This window comes from Chrysochloris asiatica, unplaced genomic scaffold (assembly GCF_000296735.1).
Source record: "Chrysochloris asiatica unplaced genomic scaffold, ChrAsi1.0 scaffold00105, whole genome shotgun sequence".
Lineage (NCBI taxonomy): Eukaryota > Metazoa > Chordata > Mammalia > Afrosoricida > Chrysochloridae > Chrysochloris > Chrysochloris asiatica.
The window spans coordinates 7,467,780-7,487,437 of record NW_006408623.1 but is presented as its reverse complement, the minus strand read 5'-3'; the positions used below and the strand labels follow the sequence as shown (position 1 = coordinate 7,487,437).

At 47.0% G+C, this 19,658-nt stretch overlaps 1 protein-coding gene across 1 annotated transcript in view; it reads right to left on the bottom strand.

Annotated features, from left to right (window-relative positions):
• Positions 1 to 19,658, bottom strand: part of MGMT (O-6-methylguanine-DNA methyltransferase) — a 207,858-nt gene that overhangs the window by 58,367 nt on the left and 129,833 nt on the right. The window contains exon 4 of the mRNA XM_006867477.1: positions 15,201 to 15,219. Coding sequence (XP_006867539.1) covers positions 15,201 to 15,219 — 19 coding nt within the window. The remainder of the gene's footprint in view (positions 1 to 15,200; positions 15,220 to 19,658) is intronic.

Sequence of the window (19,658 nt, the reverse complement as noted above, 5' to 3'; positions counted from 1 at the left end):
CCTGGTCCTACAGGACCTTCATAGAGACCTATGCACTACAGAATCAAACACCGCCTGGTCCTACACGACCTTCATAGAGACCTATGCACTACAGAATCAAACACCACCTGGTCCTACACGACCTTCATAGAGACCTATGCACTACAGAATCAAACACCGCCTGGTCCTACACGACCTTCATAGAGACCTATGCACTACAGAATCAAACACCAACTGGTCCTACACGACCTTCATAGAGACCTATGCACTACAAAATCAAACACCACCTGGTCCTACACGACCTTCATAGAGACCTATGCATTACAGAATCAAACACTGCCTGGTCCTACAGGACCTTCATAGAGACCTACACACAACAGAATCAAACTCCACCTGGTCCTACAGGACCTTCATAGAGACCTATGCACTACAGAATCAAACACCGACTGGTCCTACACGACGTTCAAATTGTTAAGCTTGAGCCCATTGCTGCTGCCACTGTATCAATCCATCTCATTGGGGGCTTTCCTCTTTTTTGTGGACCCTCCATTTTATCAATAAGATATCTTTATCCAGGAGCTGGTGCCTCCTGATAATAATATGTCCTAAGTATGAGAGATGAAGTTTGGCCATCCTGGCTTCTAAGGAGCATTCTGCTGTACTCCTTCCAAGATAGATTTGTTTGTTCTTTTAGCAGTCCATGGTACTTTTAATATTCTCCCCCAACATCATAACTCAAATGCATCAGTTCTTCTACGGTCTTCCTTTTCATTGTCCAATTTTTGCATGTACACCAGGCTACTGAAAATACCATGGCTTGGTCAGGTGCACCAGAGTCCTCAAACTGACATCTCTGCTCTTGAACACTTTAAAGAGCAGACTTGCCTAATGCAGAGTACATTGTTTTAAATCTTGAATGCCACTTTCATGAGTGTTGATGGTTGACCCAAGCAAAATGAAGTCTTTGATAACTTCAATCTCTTCTCCATATAATACGGTGCTAATTGGTCCAGTAGTCCAGATTTTGATTTTAATTTTAATTACATTGAGGTACAATCCATACTGAAGACTGGTCTTTAATCTTCATCAGTAAGTATTTTAAGTTCTCTTCAACTTTTACCAAGCAAAGTTCTTTTACCTGTGTATCACAAGTTGCTAATGAGTCTTCCTCCAATCCTGATGTCACATTCTTTTTCATATAAGCCAGCTTCTCGGATTATTTGTTCAGTATACAGGTTGAATAAGTAATGACTGTCTGTTGGTCCATGCACAAGTTCCTCATGAGTACATTGAATGTTCTGGAATACTCCTTCTCTGCAAGTTGCCCATAGCTTGTTATGACTCACATAGTTAACAGCAGTTAAAGTCAATAAGGCACAGGTAAACATCTTTCTGGTATTCTCTGCTTTCAGCCAAGATCCACCTGACATCAGAGAGAATGCGCCTTGAAACCAAGGTGAGATTTCATGTCATGTTCTTCAGACCTATCAGAAGGGACCAATCTCTGGAGAAAGGCATCATGTTTGGTAAAGTGGAGGGACAGAGAAAAAGGAGGAAGACCCCTAAGGAGAAAGATCGACACAGTGGGGCAGCAATGGGCTCAAATGTAACAGTTGTGAAGAAGGCACAGGACCGAGCAGTGTGTTGTTCTGTTGGACACAGGGTCACTGTGAGTTGGCACCAACTGGACAGCACCTAGCCACAACAATGATGCGTAATGGCGGCCGATACTGACGAACAGTAAGTGCGCGGTGCTTCGTGCCACTGTCAAACCCCATCACACAGCAGGAGAGCAGCATCTTGACTCTGGTCCACTGAGGAGACCCATGTGTGCCCCACAGGTCCACCCAGGTGCTGACCATCAAATCCGAGTCAAAACATCAAACCATCTTTCTCTCCACATCAATGATGCCCCCTATGTCCCTGCTGCTATGGTTTCATAAAGCCCCAAGTCTGTGTGGTGTGTGTTACTGTCTGTGGGGTTTTCCCTGACTGACTTATAGAAGTCTGCCAGGCCTTTCTTCCACTGTGCAATGGATGGTTAGGTTAGGACTAAAGTGCAAACTGTGCCACCAGGGGCCTGCTGCTGCTCACAAGGACCCCCAAGCCCTCCTCCTTACACATCTGAAAATCCCCCAGGGCCCCTGCTGATTCCTCCCCACCCGCAGCCTGACAGCTGCCCAGGCCTCAGTGCCCACTTGTGTCCAGAGTGCCTGCCAGACCTAACGCATTGTCCTTCAAGCCCACCTGATTGGTGTGACCATCCTATAAACAAAGCGGAGCTGAGGGCTAGTCCTGTAGAGTCGAGGCCTCATTCTCAGCTCCCTGTGACAAACTCCATTCTCCAGTCCATCTGGCCACTCCCTTGATTCCCTCCCCACCCTGACTGGCTGGTGGGCTCTGGGCGCACTAGGATCTCCAGCATCCCAAGTCTTCATGGAACAGCCCAATCTGACTCACAAAGACACTACAGACATACTCATCACTTCTGGGGGGGTTGTTGGTGAGTATGAATTGGGCTGCTAACCTCAAGGTCAGCAGTTCAAAACTACTAGCTATTCTGTGGGAGAAAGATGAGGCTTTCTGCTCCTGTAAAGATTTACAGCCTCGGAAACACTACACAGGGTCACTATGAGTCGGAACCGACTCCACGGCACACAACAACAACAACAACAATCCAGCCGTGTCACATGTTGCTACTGTTAGGTGGTGCTGACTTGGTTCTAACTCACAGCTACCTTACAGAACACAGTCCAACTTCTCCTTAGGGTTTCCCAAGGCTGTAAATCATTAGGGAAGATGCCGGCCATATCTTTCTCCCACAGTGCAGCTAGTGAGTTTGAACACTTGACTTTGTGGCAAGCAGCCCAATGCTTACTCCACTGTACCCCCAGGGCTCCTCTGTTGAAGAGTAAAGGAGTGGAAATTCCCAGTGGGGGGACAGGGGACGGGCTGGGGTGGAGGTGATACTAGCAAATACGTTAGAAAATGTTTCCAGATTTGCTTCAGTGTTACCAAACGCTTCCTTGTTTATGTATTTCTGCTGTTTCACTGGACGGTTGCTCAGAGCTGTAGTGGTTTTGATGGAAGTCTTCATGCATTCCCTGAAAGGCATAAGAGTTCAACCTCCGAAGCTGCTTAATTAAGACGTGTAAGCAAGTACATACTGTGAACCACCCGTTTGGGTTTCTGATTGTGCTTCTAATGCATGTTTCTTTGTTTGGATGAAAACTTGGAAATTGAGGCCCCTTCACCTGAGCCGGAAGCGAAAGTGCAGAGGGAACGCATTCCACACTTTTCAGCTTTCAGCTCTACCCAGGGCACATAGGTCAACATCAGGCAGTTCTGGGCTCGAGCTGCAGGACGACAAGTTCTCTGCTTACGCACGTGCACACCGTGAGACCAGCCCCAAGTGCAATGATACACCACACAGTCCAGACTTATCAGACCTTGGTGTCTCTTCTTCTCTCTGAGTGGGGTTTCATCGGACCAGCATGAAACCACGGGAAAGCCAAGGATTTTAAATTCCAAAACAACCCAAGACAAGGAAGAACAAATTTGTCAAATCTCCACCGAGCTGATAAGAGTTTGCTCCAGAACAAAGCCAAGAATCTTCTCAGCTCTTCCAGCAAAGTGGCCCTCTGCCTGAGCGCACAGGTCTTCAGAAGAGCTGTGCAATCCCTCAGGAAACAGACCAGAAGGATGCAGGGGGCTGGGTCTCCTTTTGTAAAGCAGTCATGAGATTATCTGCAGACAACATTCACAACTCTCACAGTGTTTGGACCTGTCTCCTTCCACTCTTAAATTTACTGAGTTTGAGGATCTTTCTAATTATTGTGTGTGTGTTTTGGAAAAGCACTTGTTTTCAAGAGTTTATCCAGAAACGCTGGAGTCAGCTGGGTCTGGAGTTGAAGCCTAAGCTTGGAATAACTGCAAATTTGTCTTCTTGCCACTTTCAAGGAACTACTTTGTGGGGAAAATGAAGTTCCTAGACTCTCAGAGCACACTTAGGGACAAGGTCAGCTTTCAAAGACCAGGTCGTTATGCGAAAACCAGACGCTGGGAGAAAACAGCGGCTGAGGACAGCAGATCTGCAAATGGAGGGTGAGTACATCCTGGCATCATTGCCAAATTACGTCAGCACGTAACTGCCAATCTTTGCAGGATCATGGCCCAGCCACACTGCTGCAGCACCGTGACCACCACAGTCAGCATCCCTCCCTCCTCACACCCAGGCCTCATCACTGCCAGACTGACATTGTTACCACACAACGTATCTAGATACTAGACTTGTAACTATTGTAGCAAATGTGAAGTATAGGATAACCAGACGCTTGCTGGTAAATTGCGAATAGAGTGTACTGGAAATGAGACGCTCAGCCGAACATTCTAAGGAAGAAAAGATCAAAAAGAGGCAAATGTTTTTGTTTTTTCCTCTTGCCTAAACAACAGCAACAAAGAAGGGCAGCTGCTCAGGTCAGACATGGAGAGCTTCTCCCCTTTGGTCCAGGAGGGGGCGTGTGCAGGGGTTTCCATGTGGTCTCACTACGCTACGGGGGTGTCAGTCAGCATTACTTTTCCATCAGAAAGACTGATGAGTCTCTACTGTGTGCACACACTCTTTTAGTTGCAAGGGATGGAAAGATGAATAAAATAGAGCTTCTACCCTCCGCTGCATCCTGGTGTGGTGCTGTTGGAGACACACTAGACCGCTAAGCACAAGGTTGGCAGTTCAAACCCTCCAGTCACTCTTTGGAAGCCCTATACAGGGTCACTATGAGTTGGAATCATCTTGACAGTACTTAACAACAACCCTCAGCTGAAGAAGACAAAGTAAAGCATCAAATGAAATGTGTAAAGACCTGGAGTTAGGAAACCAAAAGGGAAGTATTTTTGAGTGAGTATTTCTCAAGTGGAAAGAAATGAAGAAAAAAAAATATTCAGGCCTCAAGTTGCAATATGGAAGGACTGTTGGGCAGAACACTGAATCACGCAGGAAGCATCCAAAGAAGATGGAAGGAATACACAAGAGTCACTGTACCCAAAAGGATTGGTCGATGTTCAACCATTTCAGGAGGCAGCATATGAGTTAGAAAATATGATTCTAGGAATTGACAGAATACAGAGTGAAGCGCTTCAACAAACTGGAGCAGCACTTCTATGCCTAGAAACTTGGAAGACAGCTATGTAACCAACCAGTTGGAAGAGATCCCTGTTTGTGCCCATTCCAAAGAAAGGTGGCTCAATGGAATACAGATATCATCAAACAATATCATTAATACCACATGAAAGCAAACCTCTGCTGAAAATAATTTTACAAACTTGCAGCAGTATGACAGAGAGCTACCAGAAATTCAAGCTGGGGTCAGAAGAGGATGGACAATGGTGGACATCACTGCTGACATCAGATGGACCTTAAGTGAAAGCAGAGAAAACCAGACAGAAGTTTACTTGTGTTTTTATTGATTGTACAAAGGCATTTGACTGGGTGGATCACAACAAACTACAGATAACATTAAGAAGAACGGAAATTCCAGAACACTCCATTGTGTTCTGAGGAACCTGTACACAGAACAAGAGACAGTCATTCAAACAGAACCAGGGGACACTGTGTGGTTAAAAATGAGGAAAGGTGTGCACCAGGGTTGCATCCTTTAACCGTGCTAATTCATCCTGTATGCTGAGCAAATAATCTGAGATGCTGGGTTATATAAACAAGAGCAGAGCATCAGGATTGGAGGAAGACTCATTAACACAACCTGCGATATGCAGGTGGTACAACCTTGCTTTGTGGACGTGAAGAGGACTTAAAATACTGATGAAGGTCAAAGACCACAGCTTCCAGTGGATTGCACCTCAATATAAAGAAAACAAAAACTTTCACAACTGGACCAAGAAACCACATCAAGATCAACAGAGAAAAGACTGAAGTTGTCGAGGATTTCATTTTACTTGAATCGAAAATAAATGCTCATGGAAGCAGTAGTCAGGGAATCAGAGGATGTATTGCATTGGGAAAATCTGCTGCAAAGACCTCATGTTTAGGATTCAGGTGCACTGGATCCAAGCCCTGGTATTTTCAATCACCTCATATGCATGTGAAAGCTGGACAATGAATGAGGAGGACTTCAGAAGAAGGGATGCATTTAGATTGTGCTGATGTGGTGTTGCTGAAGAAGAGTGGCCGGAAGAACAGACTCATCTATGTTGGAAGAAGTAAGGATGGAGAGACTCTGTCTCATGTACTTTGGACATGTCTCCAGGAGGGACCAGCCCCTGGAAAAGGACAACATGCTTGATAACATAGAGGGTCCGAGAAAGTGAGGAAGGCCCCAAAAGATGCACGGACACGCCAGCTGCTATAGTGGCCTGCTCGTAGCCACAACTGTGAGGATGGTGCAGGACGGGGCAGTGTTCTGTTGTGAACGGGTCACTATGAATGGGAAAGACAGTGGCAGTTAACAACAGAAACCCTCAAGTGATGGTTCAATGGGAGAAATTCTCACCTTCCAAGTTCAATTACCAACCAATGCCACTCATGCGTAGCCGGTACTCACCTGCAGGGGGCGGCTTGCTTGTTGCTGTGATATGGATCTTCCGGGCTAACACTGACTGGGAATAAAGAGTTGGTGATCTACTTCCAGAACTCAGTCAAAGACAACACTATGGATGACAATGATCTCGTGCACACTCGATCCCTGGCTGGTGCAGGACTGTTTTGTTCTGCTTGCATGGGGGTGACTCGACAGTGCTTAGCAGCAACAGTAATCCTCCAGCAGCCCAGAGCTGCCTAGACAAGCCTTGCAAACCCAGATTAGAGTTGCCACCTTAGGAGAGGCCCAGGTGTGGTGATTTGTTCCAGGGTAGCAGAAACCACAGGTGCACAGAAGGTGCATTTATCAGCTTGGTGGGATCTGTCAACTGAAAACCCCTCATTTCTCAGCAAACACACGCCACTGCCTTCTCTCATCCTTGATCACATGACAAATACCTTTCGAGTCCATTGGGATGCCACCCTGGACACTCGCTGGGAATCGGAGATCCCTGCTCTCTCCTGACTGTATTAATGGCAGCGGAAAGGGACATTCTGATTTTTTTTAAAAAAATTAAAAATGTGCTTCATTCTTAACTTGTCAAGTAACACACACCGCACCGTGCCTGCCTGTTCCCCGTGCTTCTGACATTAACGCTAAGAGTCACCAACTTTCTCAAGAGCGACGTAATTAAACGTCTCAAGCCACAGCCGGATGCTGGATGGCATCTCCAAGCACCTGCCAGTGAGCGCTGTCCCAAACTTTAGAATCATCAAGGGCAAGGGGAAGAGCAGACTCGTTGGCCAAGCTGCAAATCAGGGAGCCAATTAAGGACAATAGCACATTAATAGGACCCTAAATGGACCCCTGGTTATTCAATTACACGGAAGTGCGGGCAGAGATGGGCAGGTGTACACATTCATCCGGGTCTCTGTGGCTCACTTGCTTATCTCAGACATTATCTTGTGATGTCTTCATTAGATATAACTTCTTTCAAATGGGCTCCAGGCACAGTCATTATGGGATGGGCATGGTGTGGTTGCAAAGAACTGGTGTTCTAACCCATCCATTCACTAAGGTACCTTTCTATGATCTGACTTCTGCAAACAGAGCACGTGCAGTTGTGCAGAGCTCACCATCTTGCATGGGAAGAGGACGGGTTGTTATCCTGATGACAGAGCCTCGTGTCGTGAACAGGGGTTGGGAATGGAACGGAGCTTCTCGGAAGAACAGCCAGCGAGTTACCTTGGATAGGAGGCTCAACTCGAATGGGGGATGTGGGTGAGGATAGAGGACTCCCAGACAGAGGAGCCCCGAGAGGAAGGGAGAGGATCCAGGGGTGGTGCCTGGCTCAGGGAGAGGATAAAGGGAATGGGGCAAGGGGTCAGTAGGTCACGCTGGACAAGCTCTATTCAGGAGCCATGGGCAAACGTGCAAAGGCACTGACTAAACACAGGAGTCAAAGAGAAGACACGGGCTCTTTGGAGAGCACACGTTGGTTGCTGGGTAGAGCAGGGGTTGGAGTGAGCAAGGTTCCTGGGGCCAGTGAGAGATGACACAGACAGTTGGCAAGTGTGTGGCTGGTCCTGTGTGGGGTCATCAGTAACCAAAACTACCTGAGTCCTTATGAAAACCAGTTGGGTGTGGAATTGACCCTGAGAACCCCATGTGTGTCTGAGTAGAACTGTTCTTCTCGAGGTTCACAATGGCTGTGCTTTGACAAGTATCACCAGGATTTTCTTCTGAGACACCACTGGGTGGACTTGAACCTGCAACCTTTCAGTTAGCAGCTCAGCATGTTAACTGTTTACACCTCCCGGAGGCTCCCAAGCCATTATATATTCCTATTACAGTAACCAAAGTATTCTTATTGATCATTATGGTTGATACAGTTGTGAAATAGGGCATATTTGTAAGCGGGCTTTCAGCCACTCAGCTGCTTTCAATTTACGGCTCTCCTCATCAGCGAATGTTCACGTGATGCCATCTTCCCGCTTCACCAGGATGGAGAATGCTTTCCCCAGGTGCATGGCCACCAGCTGTTCTGGCTGCCACGGGACACCATGAAAACTTCTCAGAAAGAGGCTGGCTACTTCAGCAACTTTTAGGAGTGAGAATACCAGGTTCATGGGTGACTCTCATTGTGAACTGAAATTGTAATCCTGACAAGAACACTTGCAAGGCTTCCCATCTCCCCGAGGCTGGTGGGCTGAGCGCCGAGTAGTTTCCTTGTGAAAATTGTAACCTGACAAATCCAGGCAAGAACTTTTAACAAGGCTTCCCATCTCTGTAAGGCTTGTGTTTCCTCCTGGCTGGTGGCCGGAGCTCCAAAAAAGTTTCCTCGTAACCAAGATGGAGAAAAGAGCTGAGTTGGATAAAGGTCTTGGGGGACACCTTCCCTTCCTGGGCAGGCTCCAAGGTGCAGTGGGACCACCTTCTCATGTGGAGTCTCCATTCTGAGTTCTGACATCTGCTGGTTCCCTTGGAGTATGCAGATCACACAACTACGCCCACCCCACCCCCCACCCCCTGTGTGAATTTCTAAGTTTTTCTTTTCACAAACGAAGAGATTTGAAGACACACACCTTGAGGGGTGTCTGAAGTAAACAAGGATTTCAATTCGCAGAAGACTGATCTAGGTCCCAAATAAAAAGTGAACAATTCCCCCACTCCAGCCTGAGACCCCCAGTATGTTGTGTTGTTAGCAGCTGCTGAGTTGATCCCAGACTCATGGAGACGCCACGCTGCCCTGTCCCACACCACCCTGCCCATGGTCAGTGATCCATGGGAGGTTCATCGGCGGGTTTTGAGAAGCAGTAGGTTACCAGAACTTTCCCCCTAGTCTACATAGTCAGGAAGCTGCAATTAAATCTGGTCAGTATCCCAGCAATACACAAACCTCACTGGCTGGGAATTGAACCCCAGTCTCCCAGACAGGGAGAGTCTTTCAACACAGAACCATCTCTGCCTCAAAATAAAGTGTTGCCAATTAGCCTTGCCAACTTCCCCATTGGCCAGTCCTGCTCAGTTTAGATGTCCTGGTGGGGCTTGATTTACACACAAACACACACACACCCCATGCGATCTGACAGCTCCAAACCAGGGGTAGGAATCCGCAAGTACATTTTCCTTATTCCACACTAGGTGAAGTGGTGTGGATAGCTGTCACTAACACCAAGGGGTTTATTAATAGGCAAAAATTAATTGTATGTAGACTGAATTAATGAGATGGAAAAACATGCATATTTCAGCGAATACAGAGGGGACGGCTCCCAGCGAGGCATCGTAATGAAGTGGCCGGGCCAGGCAATGAGGTGCGGAACGGCTACCCGCGCACCGGCGGCCTTTTGTGATCATGTGGGCTGGAGGTACTGTTAAAAAAAAAAAAAAAATCTCGCGCTGTGAAATGTAAACACCAGGCAAGTGTTTTGAGCACAAAGTTGACCCTGAGTGCGTCTTCTGCAGATGCCACCTCCGGGTTTATAAATAAATGATTAGATGTAAAGGCTCTGGAGGCTCCCCTTTCCACAGCAATTACTGCAGCTGATGATTACCATTCAAGTAGGCTTCCAGGGGAAGCGCCGTGACTGGCAGGACTCACTCACTGCAGTCCTCGTGACCAAGTTGCCGCGACAGAAAGCCCAAAGCTTTGTGGACTCAGCGCACTTTAACAAGCCGAGCCAGTATGCACCGGCCAAGCTCCCTCCATTGGCACCTGAAAAGCATCACCATCGACAACAGGTGAGCTGAGGCCCTGAGGAGCTTCACAGGGACCAGAGTTGGGAAGAGCTATCCACAGCTCAGGGGCTTGGGCGCTGCCCGGTGCATGCAGGTGGATGTTCCCTGGACGTCTTTTCATTGGGGGGCTCCTGACCAATGTTTTTAAGTCATTAAAATACACAGTAATGAGGCCAATCAAAGACAAGGCCAATAAATAGCAGAGTGTTCCAGCGAGTATTGTCTCATTTCTCCCCAAAGTTATGTGGGGGAGAATCACTTTGGGGCTCAATCTTCTTTCCAAAATGACTCCATGAGCACCTCCCCCATATGAATAATTCATAAGTATGTGTTTACATGACATTTCTAAGATGGGCCCTGGGGACAAAGTAGTTAAGTGTGCAGCTGCCAACTGAAAGGTCAGTGGTTCAAACCCACCAGTGGCTCTGCAGGGTCAGATCAGCTGACACACCGTGTTCTGGACTGGACTGGCAGGGGACTTGCCACTGCCCCTGGAAACAGCAAGTTACAGGCTGGGGTCACAGCCACATCACCCAGACAAGGACCAAGAAGGCCCACCTGCAGGGGGAGATGGGCAACAGGCCACTTCCAGGAAGAATGGACACAGGGTCCTTGTGCAGAAAATGTGGACCCAGTGGGGAGCGGTGAGGTGGGCTTGGTGGGAAGGAAAGAGCAGGAAAGCAAATTCCTAAGATACAGCTAGTAGGATCTGCCCCTGTGCTATGGACTGAATTGCATCCCAAAATGTGTGCTGTAAATCCTGACCCCTGTGCTATGAAGTGAGGGGGATACCAGTGCCAACACCACTGGATCTTGGCTGAAAGCAGACAAAACCAGAAAGATGCTCACATGTGCTTCATTGACTACGCAAAGGCATTCCACTGTGTGGATCATGACAAACTTGCAGAGAAAGAGCATTCCGGAACACTTAATGGTGCTGACGAGGAACCTGTACATAGACCAAGAAGCAGTTGTTCCAACAGAAAGGGGTGCACCAGGGTTGTATTCTTTCACCATACTTGATTTAATCTGAAGATTCAAGACCACAGCCTTCAGTATGGATTGCACCTCAGTGTAAAGGACATGAAAACCGTAAGAACCGGATCCTGAAACCACAGCATGAGAAATGAAGAAGAGACTGGCGTTATCAAGGATTTTAGTTTACTTGGATCCATAACCAACATCCCTGGAAGCCGCATTTAAGAAATCAAGTGACGTCTTGCATTGGGCAAATCTGCTGCAAAAGACCTCTTTGAAGTGTTAAAAAAAAAACAAAGAGGTAACTTTGAAGGCTAAGAGGTAACCTGCCCAAGCCATGGTATTTTCAATCACTTCATGTGCATGTGAGAGCTGGACAGTGAATTACTGGGTTGATAAAGAATAAAGAAAGTCCCACGGACTGCCAGAAGAATAAACAAATCTGTGTTGGAAGAAGCACAGTCAGAACGCTCCTTGGAAACCAGGATGGTGAGACTTTGGACATGTCATTAAAAGGGACGTGGTCTGTGAAAACGAAGAAGCCCCTCACTGAGATGGAGTGGCAGAGTGGCTGCAGCAATAAGCTCAAACAGCTGAGATTGTGGGGGTGGCTCGGGACTAGCCAGGGTTTTATTTCTGCTGCCCACAGGGTCTCGAAGAGTCAGAACCCACTTGAACAGAACCTCACAACAACAACATACCTGTGACTGTAAACCCATTTGGGATTAGTACTTTGTTATGTTAATGGTTCCATGCCAGTGTCGGATGTTTTAAATGAATCATGCCTGAGACATTAAAGAGCAGATGAGGGAGAGAAGGCAGCAGATGTGGGGGAAATCCATGGGTATCGGAAGACTCGGGCAGACCCGTCAGGAACCCAAGGACTCTAAGAATGGCTGGTTAGCAGCTGGAACAGATTGAGCTGGACAGAAATTGAGCCCTGAATTTGGACTTCTAGCCTCCTGAACGGTGAGAGACTACATTTCTGTTTGGTAAAGCCCCTCATACTTGTGGAATTTCTGGGCATCCTATGAAGAGAGACACTAAAAGGGCATATGCACAAGAACACCCACAGTTGCAGATAATACCCACTTGACTTGGCTTCAATGACTGGATGGATGATCAGAGCTCAACTAGAAGAAGAAAGAAGAGGAAAAAAAGAGTAATCTGATACAATTTGATGAACTTGACCTACAGCTATGGATGCAGTAGCTCAAAAGAGGGAACAAATCCTTACAGTAAGGATCATTCCCACCCCCTCCACACACAGAGTAGACAGGGATGGGCAACTTGGACATTGGCTACCCAAAATGGGGAGGGGGATCTACAAAGGCAAGAAGTGACTGGCTTACAAGCTTTCAAGAGGGAACCTAGATGCAGAGAGCATGAAGGAAGGTAGACTCTCCACTGAGTAGTATCCAATCTGTCTAGGCGGGGCTGATGAAATGAAATGCGGATGGGTCTCTTGTGATACAATAGTGAATAATTGTTATCAGGATTGCTTGTGAGGGTTGGAAATGTAAAGGTAGACGTTTTGTAGCAAGGAGTGGAGTGATTAACTTTTCAGTCTAGGAGCGGTTGTTCGCTGGGACCATCAAGGGAGAAGAGCGGAGAGCAGGACCCTACCCAGAGAAGCAGTGATGCCTGAGATGGAGGCAGAGACGATGATGTGGAGAGATGGAGCAGCTGGGGACTTTAGACACAGAGAGGGAGAGGGGCTATGTGCTGATGACCGCGGAGCAGGCTTGTATTATATATGCCCTTTGGTTGGTTGATGATGCATGGAGGGGATTGTAACCATGGCAATGAAATGAAATATGATAGGATGAATGTAAAACTAATGTTCTCCCATGTAAACTATCACATAATTCACAATAAAACATTTAAAAAAGAGAGAGAGACACACTAAAGAGAGGACTCTTCATCCTCCTTTACCCACCTTCACATCCCACCACCGAACCAGAAAGGTGGCATCATCTCACACAACTCCAGCCCAGCACCTGTCCCAAGTCCACATCCAGCCTGCACGCCTACCACGAGACTCACTGGGTTCCCTCGGCCTTCCTCAGCACGGACCATTCACTGACCTTAATGAAAACTCACTGAAAGGATACAAGGCACACAGCCAGTTGGAAAAACAAAACAAAAACCTGTCCTTGTTCTAAAGTGGCATGTAATTGCTGTCACAGACCCATCAGATGAGAATGCACAGGATGCCCGGGCCTACGAAAGGCTGTACGTCCGCTCAGGAGCAATGATGCCAGCGGACACTGCGGCTCCCCCTCCCTTGCGTGCCTCTCCCTCTAAATCTGAGAGATTTCCAGAGCCCTCCAGTTCAGTGAGGGGCCTAGTATCCCAATGCCATAACGGAGTCATTTGTTCTGTTACAGTAATTTTGGGGAAATTGCCTTTAATTTTGTGACATTCTTGTATTCCCATGAAGTACTTCTGCGTTCTTTCTGTGACTATAAAAATGATGGGTTGTCCGTTCCTCACAACACTTTGGGCTGAAACTTGCAAAGAAAGACATTAGGTTTCTTTCCTCTAATTTTTGTTTTCAGTAGCACTGCACTAATCTAAGAGAGGTTATAAGTCCTTAATGCACTAATGCTGAAAAAGAAAAAAACCTTTCATTAAAGGATGAAAGTATAGCTTGGAATATGTCTACTGAACATACAACCCAACATAAAAATACAACATAGCACTTATGGTTTAGACTTTCAAAGCACATCCAGTTACTTCATGTGTATTGTTTTGTTAGTAACCATTCTATATATACTTCATTTAGTTTTGTCAGACCCCAACAAGCCCACTGCCTTCCAGTCATGGTGAGGCAGGAGAATAGAGGAGAGGGCTCCAGAGGGTTTCGGAGACTGTAAATCCCAACAGGAGCAGAGTGGCTGGTGAGTTTAAAAGGCTGACCTTATAGTTAGCAGCCCGATGCCTAACCCACTGCACTACCAGGGATCATTTGAAATATACTAGCACTTCTACCTGTGCGCTCACCTGTTCACCAGCAATGCCCATGGGATTAGGCAAAAGAGTAGCCTTTGTTGCTTAAATAACTGAAATCCTCCTCTTGGAGGTTGGAGCTACATACCAGCACACTACCTCCTTTAACCCAGCGCTCCGGAATCTACCTCCTCTAACCCAGCGCTCCGGAATCTACCTCCTCTAACCCAGCGCTCCGGAATCAACCTCCTCTAACCCAGCGCTCCGGAATCTACCTCCTCTAATCTAATGCTCCCTGAATCTACCCCCTCTCATCTAGTGCTCCCTGAATGTACCCTAGCGCTCCCTGAATCTACCTCGTTTAACCCAGGGCTCCCCAAATCTACCTCCTCTAGTCTCCCCAAATCTACCTCCTCTAACCCAGCACTCCCCAAATCTACCTCCTCTAGTCTAGTGTTCCCCAAATCTTTTTGTCTCTAGAACCATCAAGGTGAAAGAAGGACACTTCAAGTATGGAGAAATAAATAAGTCAAAGTGTGAACTGTAATCACACTGAGGTGCTCTACCTGAACATATTAACCTGAACTGCTGTTTAGTGAGGGAACAAATCTGGACTCCCTAGGTGGAGCCAATGGTTAACTTGTTAGGCTGCTATCACCCAAATATTGGAAGTTTGCATCTACCTGTCTACTCAGAGGTACCACAGACGAAAGGGCTGGCAAGCTGAGTCTGGAAAATCCATGGGACGTAGAGCACAGTTTTGTTCTCACAGCACCTGCTTCTAGTGCCGAGGAGCATTTTCTTTACACCAGGAACGCTATGGTTCCATCCTTGTAAGCTGACTTCTCATCACAATCACTCTGGTGGCCTGTAGGACGGATGTGTGCATTTTACCCCATAGACCAAAATGAACCAAAACACTGCTGTCAATTCACTTCACCCCATATTAAACCAAATCAAACTCACTGCCACCGAGCTGACAGCTGCTCACGGGGACCCGATGGGACAGAACAGAGCCACTCCTTCAGGATTTCCAAGGCTGCCATGCTTTCAGAGGCAGACTGGCTCACCTCTGTCCTGCAGAGCAGCTGGTGGTTAACAGCCCAATGGCGTCTAGTCCATTCATTTCACCCTTTCCCCAAACCCACTGCCATCGAGTCCACTCTGACTCACGGTGACTCTGGGTAGGTTTTCCAAAACTACCAATCCTATGGGGGCAGATAGCCTCACTTTTTCCCTTGGAGCAGCTAGTGGATTTGAACAGCCAACTTTGTGGTTAGCAGCCCACTGACTGACTCATGGCATCACCAGTGCCCCGTTTAGGTGCCATTTCCATGCCTGGGTCTTGAGGACATTTTTTCAGGCAGCTTAGAGCTTGTCTTCCAGTGTCTGCATTAGAAGTTGTCTGCTTGGGAGGCCTCGCCTGTCTTTTCCTGGTGCCCTCATCGTGGGAGGGGCCCATGCTGCCCACCACGGTCCAGCTAGCAGGCCCAGCATGTAAACAAGCTTGGCCAGTTTCCACCCCCACCCTCCCTCTTGTCCCTTGTTCCTATTCAGCTGAGAACAGCACACAGGGCTGGTACAGACCTGAGAGTAGCCTTTGATAGCAGCCTCCGAGGCTCTGTGGCACCAGGAAGCCACACTCTACAAATGAGGGCGGGGCTTGTACACAGGACCACAGGACGGAGGGGCGGCCAGCTCCCATCTACAGAGCCTGGGTTTGGTTCCTCCCCCACAGCCACCACTGGCCTGAGTACTGCTGTCATTCAGAACGAGGAAAGACTAGGAAGAAAGGCCTGGTCATCTACTTTGAAAAACCACCAATGAAAACCACATGGTCACACAGTCCAATCCACACCCATCATGAGGATGATGAGGCTTCCTTCCATCGTGTTGTGGTCAGCATACAACTCAACAACAACAGCAGCAATAGCAGATGAAGAGGCAAGTTAGGGGTTTGCTGGTTTAAAACCACTTTGGAAATGAGAAATACTGAGTGTGTTAGGGTACTTAGCTGCTGCTTGCTGTCGTAGTAAACAAAGTGCACAGAGCCGAGCGGCCCTGCTGCTTCCTAGGCTGTGGCCCTTTCCAGGAGCAGACGACAGACAATTTCCTGGCTCCCTGCACTCAACTGCTGATTGCTGATCTTACAGTTCCTCAGAGAACCACTGAGCCACCAAGGCCACTAAGAAAGATGTATAACATGTTCTATGTGAAATTATCAGAAAATGGCCAGGAGAGATGCAAAGCAAACCAAAGAAGCCCAAAGGGGAAATGCAAGCATTACAATGGTTTCAAACACAAAAGAAAACCTAGATGTGCTTCAGGTAAATTGTCTCCAGGGGATCCTGGATAGAAGAATTTGTCCTGGATGCTGAGGGACCAGCGGCATTCAGAAGGTCACCACTGGCCTGCAGATGACTTTGGTGCCCGAGTCATCTACTGGTGAAATGGTCAAGGTTATCTGTGAGATCTGACGACGCAAATTAATAACGATTTTTCAGTGTGACAACCTGCTCTTTCCTGCTCTACACTGTAGACAATGTGTCCCTTCTGCTTAAAAGTCCAGTGTAGGAGAGTGTTTCCCTTTGGTACTCTTAATTTAATGGCTGCATCTCTTGGCATGTTTACCACAAAATTCCCCATGAGACAGAAATGCCTACTTCCTTGCTTGTCTTTTCTGTCATGCTTTCTGGCATTTAAAAGAATCAATGTATGCATTTAAAAGTGATTATAATGATCAAATGGTTACTTTCTATTAAATAGGAATCGCTCCAGCTGTACCTTCAAGTCCACCCATGCATTCAGAATGGCCCCTCCCTCCTCGTCAGTTCTCTTGGCAATTCCCTGGCCCTGCCTCTCAGCTGCTGAACCCTACAATCTCAACAAGAGCTTGACCCGAAACACAACTGCACTGAGGCCTCTCTTTCACAAGACGGCCATTTTTGTTGGTTTCATACACGGTTCTGAGACCTGCTAGCTCTCCCCATGTAGAGATTCCCTCCAGGGGTAGCAGTCCCAAGTTTGCTTGTAGCTTACAGTCAGGCGGTTGTTTTCATGTCAACAGATGACATTAGGAAAATCTAGTCAAAGCATTCGTATGAAAAGCATGGGTTCCAGCCCACCAGGCACTGTGCAGGACAAAGATGAGGCTTTCTGCTCTTGCTAAGAAGAGCGACCCTGCACAGGGTTTCAAAGGCTATAAATCTTTACGGGAGCAGAAAGCCTCATCTTTCTCCCATGGAACAGCCTGTGGTTTTGAACTGCTGACCTTGAGATTAACAATGTGACTCATAACCACAATGCTACCAGAGCTCCTTTGTGGTATACTTGTTGTTAAATACCGTGGAGTGGAGTCAGTTCTGACTCACAGCAACCCTGTACAGGGTTTTCCGAGGCTATACATCTTTACAGGAGCAGAACGCTTCATCTTTTTCCTGCAGAACAGCTGGTAGTTTTGAACTGCAACCTTGAGGTTGGCAGCCCAACTCGTAACCACTACACTACCAGAGCTTCTTGTAGTATGCTTAGGTGATGAATTGTTCTTTTTCTCCACCTTTTAAAACTGTCCCCATGCCCTCATCTGTCCCTGGCCCCACTCCCTGGCAAGCAAGAATCTTGTTTTGTCTTCATGGTTTTACCTATGAGCATTTAAAATATTGTGCATAAATGAGTTCATACAATGTTTGTCCTTTTATGTCTGCCTTAGTTCAAGCTTCCTCGTTTTCACAGTGTATGTAAGCACCTTTTCTATGGATGTCTACTGTCCCTCTGTGTGTATGGGCCATGTGCTGCGTTTCCATTCCTCGGCTGTTTCCAGTAAACACAGGGGTACAAGCATCTGCTGACGTCCCTCCTTTCAGTTTTGTTCGTGCACTTATGAGTGGAAATGCTGGGCCTCATTATTGCCCGAGGAGTCCTGGTGTGGCACTGTGGGCTAATGCATCAAACTGCAAAGTCGTCTGAACTGCAAGGTTGGTGGTTCAAGCTCACCAGCTGCTCCTTGGAAACCCTATGCGGGGTCACTATGGGTCGTTATCGACTCAACGGCACTTCACAACAACAACAACATGACTGCCCGAAGCTTAACTGTCTGAAGAACCTCCAAACTGCTTTCTACAACAGCGGCACCATGTACAATCCCAAGGGAGGATGGTTCCCATTTCTCCGCAGCCTTGCTTATACTTGTTACTTTCCATTTCCTCAAGAACAGCCAATCCAAACCTCTAGAAAGTGAGCAAACTTTTGTTTTTCTTTCAGAAACGTTGTTTCCCCCCTCCATTTGGAATTGCATTTCATTTTGGGGTCTTGGCTAACCAAAGAAAAGCCTACTTGATTTCTTCAAAGCCAAGTGTCTGTGTGGACGAGGACCCAGAGTACCCATTAGCATAGGAACACGTCAGCTCACGGTGATCCTGAGATCTACCAGTGGGGAAACCCGAAAGCATCCACAGATGGTCCCCAGCTCCCAACTCCAACACTGGGGCTATGAAAACATCAGCACACAAGCATATGGGAAGGCTTTGAAAGGTTTGTGGAAAAATGGACTACAATGCTCATGGGATTTTTCCACGAGTTTTTGAAGCCCCCTTGTAGTTCCAAAATTGCTCTTGAATTTTATGTATCCTTGGATTTTATGAATTACTGTGGTGGTTTGTGAGTTGCTGTGATTCTGGAAACTATGCCATGGGTATTTTAAATACCAGCAGTGTCACCCATGGTGGACAGGTTTCAGATGAGCTTCCAAATGAAGACAGACTAGAAAGAAGGAGTGATGAACTACTTTCAAATATTTAGTCACTGAAAACCTTATGAATAGCAGAGAAACACTGTCAAATATAGTGCCAGAAAATGAGCCCCTCAGGTTGGAAGACACTCAAAATGTGACTGAAGGAAGACCTGCCTCCTCAAAGTAAAGTTGACTGTGATGACGTGAATGGAGTAAAGCATGTGGGAGAAAAGCCCACGGGACCTTCATTTGCTGAGGGCGCACAACTCTAAAATGAAGAGAAACAGCTGTAAACATTCACTGAAAATCGGAACATGGAATGTACGAAGTATGAATCTGGGAACACCGGAAGTTGTCAAAAATGAAATGGAATGCATAAACATTGATATCTTAGGCATTGGTGAGCTGAAATGGACTGGTATTGGCCATTTTGAATCTGACAACCACATGGTTTACTATGCCGGGAATGACAAATTGAAGAGGAATGGTGTTACATTCATTGTCAAAAAGAATATATCCAGATTAGTCAGTCATGAGGTACAACGCTGTCTGTGATAGGATACTATCCATGTACCTACAGGGAAGACCAGCGTAGTGGTTATGAATCGGGCTGCTAACCTCAGGGTCAACAGTTCGAAACTACCAGCTGTTACACAGGAGGAAGATGAGGCTTTCTGCTCCCGTGAAGATTTAAAGGCTCAGAAACCCTGCACAGGGTCGCTATGAGTCAGAACTGACTCCATGGCACA